Here is a 4,408-nt window from a genome sequence, read left to right on the forward strand (position 1 = left end):
CATCATTGTCATCACTTAATCTTAATGCAAAATATGTACATTATTATAATATATGTTTACTAATTCAATTGATTCACATTTGTTGATATTTGTTGGTGAGCCAGTCAGATGAGAGAGAGGTAGGACAACATGTAGACGGGAAAGTGACTTAACTCGATGTTAATGCCAGCATATTCATTCGGTGCAGTTAAACAATGAAAACAAGTAATGTCTTAGTTTTGTATTTAACTCTTGAACAGCACTCAATAAATCAATAGAGACCTAATCAATCTACAATTTCAATTGTCATTCTGCGGATTTTCTCCCTGGACCCCCTGGGGCTTAACAGGTTAAGTTGACAGTCATTTGACAATCACATAATTATTTGTGTAGGTCTGTTGTAGCCTAAATGTGATTGTCTCATTGAGTAGAATAAAATAGATTAAGTAAGTAAAGAGACATCTAGGTGGCATAAAAGAAGCTGACAGGGTATTGTACTGTATGTGTCCTCATTACTGCACTAGTACTGTATGTGTCCTCATTACTGCACTAGAGACTCTTACAAGTACAACTACTTTGCGAGGAGGATTGTTAACACGGGTGTCATTTGGGGTCTTTTTTTATGCATATTTTCTCCGCTCCGGAATGTTTTTCTTTTATTTTTCCCCACTGATTTAGATTGGCTGTGAATTCATTTGAATTCACACTCTCCATATCTCTGTGTGTGTGTGTGTCAAAGTCATACGATTAGTCACGCACGTTACCGCAGTGAAATTTGTTATTTGTTCTCCGCATTTGACCCATCTCTTGGAGCGGTGAGCCGCAGCGCGCGCCGGGAATCATTAGTTGATTTGACCCCCAATCCAACCCATTGATGCTGAGTGCCAAGCAGCGAGGCATTGGGTCCCATTTTTACAGTCTGTGGTATGACCCGGCCGGGGATCAAACCCCCGACCACCCAGTTTCAGGGCGGAAACTCTAACCACAAGGCCATTGTCTGGTCTTTGCCTTGTCTGTGTGTGTGTGTGTGTGTGTGTGTGTGTGTGTGTGTGTGTGTGTGTGTGTGTGTTCCTTTAAGGTTTACAGTTCACTAATGTCACTTATACTAGCAAAAAGACATGTCAAACATGTCAACAATGACTTGACATGTTTGAATTATTCCTACACTCTTGAATGTAGATCACTTTATACCAATACTTTAAGTTGTAACATTCTCTGAGAGAACAATTGGTGGACGTGCAGTTACTGTCCTTTTCTGCTCATTTGAAATTGTATTGCTGTAGAATGAGTGTATATAGCATCATTTGTCTTCATATGCAGATATATTATAATAATTCTCTCTCTCTCTAGAATGGAGAAAAAATACATGAATGCAGATTCAAGCAGCATGGAGGCAGGTGAAGGAGGTATGCACGTTGCCAGGAGACATACAACACATTTAAATATATTATTTTCTTTTTCCAGACAAACTAGGGTGAATTAAATCTAATTAATGTTATTGCCACAGCTATTTATTTAAAGTCTCAAATATTTAGCAACCATTACCACATTTTATATTTTTTATCCACCAGCTCTCATTATAAGTGACGAAGAAGTTCGGATTGTGCTGATGGGGAAGACTGGAGCTGGAAAGAGCGCCACTGGAAACACCATCCTGGGTTCTGAAGCTTTTGAATCCAAAGCCTTGGTTCAATCTCTGACAACTAAATGTAAGAAGGTCAGAGGAGTTTTGGCTGGTAGAAATGTCTCTGTTGTTGACACACCAGACCTGTTTGACTCCAAGATCAGTGAAAATAAAACCCTCAATGAGATCAAACAGTGCATTTGTTTAGCTGCTCCTGGTCCCCATGTGTTCCTGATTTTGATCAAACTGGGAGGATTCAAGGACGAGGAGAAGAAATCAGTTGAAATGATTCAGAAAGTATTTGGTGAAATGTCAATCAAATACTCCATGATTCTCTTCACTCATGGAGATGAGGTTGAAGATGAAACACCTGAAGAAATGTTGCACAATAGTCCAGAACTACAAGAATTAATCAGCAAATGCGAAGGCCGCTATCATGTCTTCAACAACAAAACCAAGGATCCCTCTCAGGTCACTGAGCTGCTGGAGAAAATCAAGAAGATGTTGAAGAAGAACGGAGGCAGCCACTACACCAATGAGATGTTCCAAGATGTGGAGAAAGAAATAGAGGAAGAAAAAGAGAGAATCCTTCAGCAGATGGAATGGCTGGAAGAAGAAGCAAGAGAGGAAGCTGAGAGAAGGAATGCATTCATCATGGGTGAAGGAATTCATGTTGAAGCTACACCTTTAGTTGATTCAGATATCCAGATTGATGCATGGCAGGGGGCTTTGGTTAGCATGTGTGCCTCTGCTGCATTGGGCGCTGTGGCAGGTCGTGCGTCGACTGGTCCAACTGGACAACAATCCGAACAAGAGCGCAGTGAGAGATTGAAAAGATTCATCGAGTACGGGACTGAATTAGGACGTGCCGTGGGAGCTTTGGCAGGTGAAGAAGGCAAAGCAGCAGGGGGCGCAATTGGGGCAGGAGTCGGAGCCGTTGCTCACTTCGCAACGACAACGTTTAAATGAGATGCATGTACAGTATACGTCGTCGATTGATTCCCAGAGCTGTTTTCATGTAGCCTGGGCACCGTTCCATTTGGGCACCGTTCCATTTGGGCACCGTTCCATTTGGGCACCGTTCCATTTGGGCACCATTCCATTTGGGCACCGTTCCATTTGGGCACCATTCCATTTGGGCACCGTTCCATTTGGGCACCATTCCATTTGGGCACCATTCCATTTGGGCACCATTCCATTTGGGCACCATTCCATTTGGGCACCATTCCATTTCGGGTTCATGAACCGGTCGGGAGCGGATGATATCGCTACATCATGTTGTAGTATTGTTTTGTAGTCCACAATCTTCCGGAACTTACTTTTCCCTCAAACCGATTTTTTTCAATAAAGCTACAGGCTATACGAGAGCTTTTGTTGTTATTCTTCCGGTTTGAGGGAAAAGGAAGTTCCGTTTGATTATTTGTTACTGCCTGATGACTACAAAACAATACTACAACATGACGTAACGATATCATCCTGATGACTACAAAACAATACTACAACATGACGTAACGATATCATCCTGATGACTACAAAACAATACTACAACATGACGTAACGATATCATCCTGATGACTACAAAACAATACTACAACATGACGTAACGATATCATCCTGATGACTACAAAACAATACTACAACATGACGTAACGATATCATCCTGATGACTACAAAACAATACTACAACATGACGTAACGATATCATCCGCTCGTCTTCTCTCAATGATAAACAGATCATACGGCACTTTCGGAACAGAGACCAGGCTCCTCCAAGGTGGAAAGCCTGGTGAGGCGAGGTTAGTAAGTAAACTACTCCCCCCCCCCCCCCCCCAAACCGATTTCAAAAGACATTCAGAAAAAATCCCAAAAAGAAGATGAATAAGAAAAAGAATAAGAAAACACATTTTCATTATTTGGATATAGGCATAAGTGATGAATTCATAATGTATCTTTTTATGTTTTGGTACCGCGGTTGAGCTGAAAAGGTTTGGGAACCCCTGATAAAAAGTCAAAAACAAAAGGAATCCACAATGAACACCAATTTCAAGAGTAAATGTTTTGAAAAATTGCATGTCACAGATACAGCTTAGGCCGATTAAGGGGGTTCAATGTCTTGCTCAAGGACACTTCAACACAAAGCCATGAGGAACTGGGGATCAAACCGGGGACCACCTGGTTCCCGGACAGCCTTCTGAGTCTCTGTCTGCCATCCTTATGTTATGTTATGTTATATTAATGGCAAAATGTAAAACATACTGTATGTGAAATAAAGTGTCTATATACAGTATACAATGTTTTGTTCTGATCGGTCGAGCAGTTTACCGGTCATACAGATGCAGACAAGCACACAGACAGACCCTCTCATAGACAACTAGCTAAGCCAGGACAACAGTGGGCAGTTATAACTAGAGGTGTAATGCCAACGGCTCAGTGTAAGTGTTTACAAACCAGGATCGTTTGCAACCAGTTTTTTTTCCTTCTATTTTTGCCATGCCAGTGTAACCAGGTGCAGCAAGGAATTTACACTTAAACATTAAAATTGTACGCAGGGCCGGCTGTAGCCTGGCCCACTAGGGTGGGCAGGACTTATATATGGGGGGGGGCATCCCTGCACGCACCGCATAGCGTATAATAATCCCCCGAAATGCATAGAAAACTATGCTATCATCTCAGATTATCTATCTATCTTATCCTTCTTTGACCAACAGTAACCCCATTTCCATCCGCACCCTGTTGGCAGTGGCGTGCAGTTAGAGGGGCAGGTGCTCAAGTGAAGAAACAAAAGGGCACCTTGTGCAGCGAGTG

At 42.1% G+C, this 4,408-nt stretch overlaps 1 protein-coding gene across 1 annotated transcript; it reads left to right on the forward strand.

Moving 5' to 3' along the window:
* Nucleotides 1-1,366: 1,366 nt before the first annotated feature.
* On the forward strand, nt 1,367-2,572 carry LOC308312504 (GTPase IMAP family member 9-like; the record flags this gene model as incomplete). Its single annotated transcript, XM_080759113.1, has 2 exons — nt 1,367-1,385; nt 1,551-2,572. The coding sequence occupies 2 exons, from the start codon at nt 1,367-1,369 to the stop codon at nt 2,570-2,572; spliced, it is 1,041 nt and encodes a 346-aa protein (XP_080615239.1).
* Between the last annotated feature and the right edge of the window lie 1,836 nt (nt 2,573-4,408).

Source organism: Protomyctophum bolini, assembly GCF_963924005.1.
Source record: "Protomyctophum bolini genome assembly, chromosome: 3".
Classification (NCBI taxonomy): Eukaryota; Metazoa; Chordata; class Actinopteri; order Myctophiformes; family Myctophidae; genus Protomyctophum; species Protomyctophum bolini.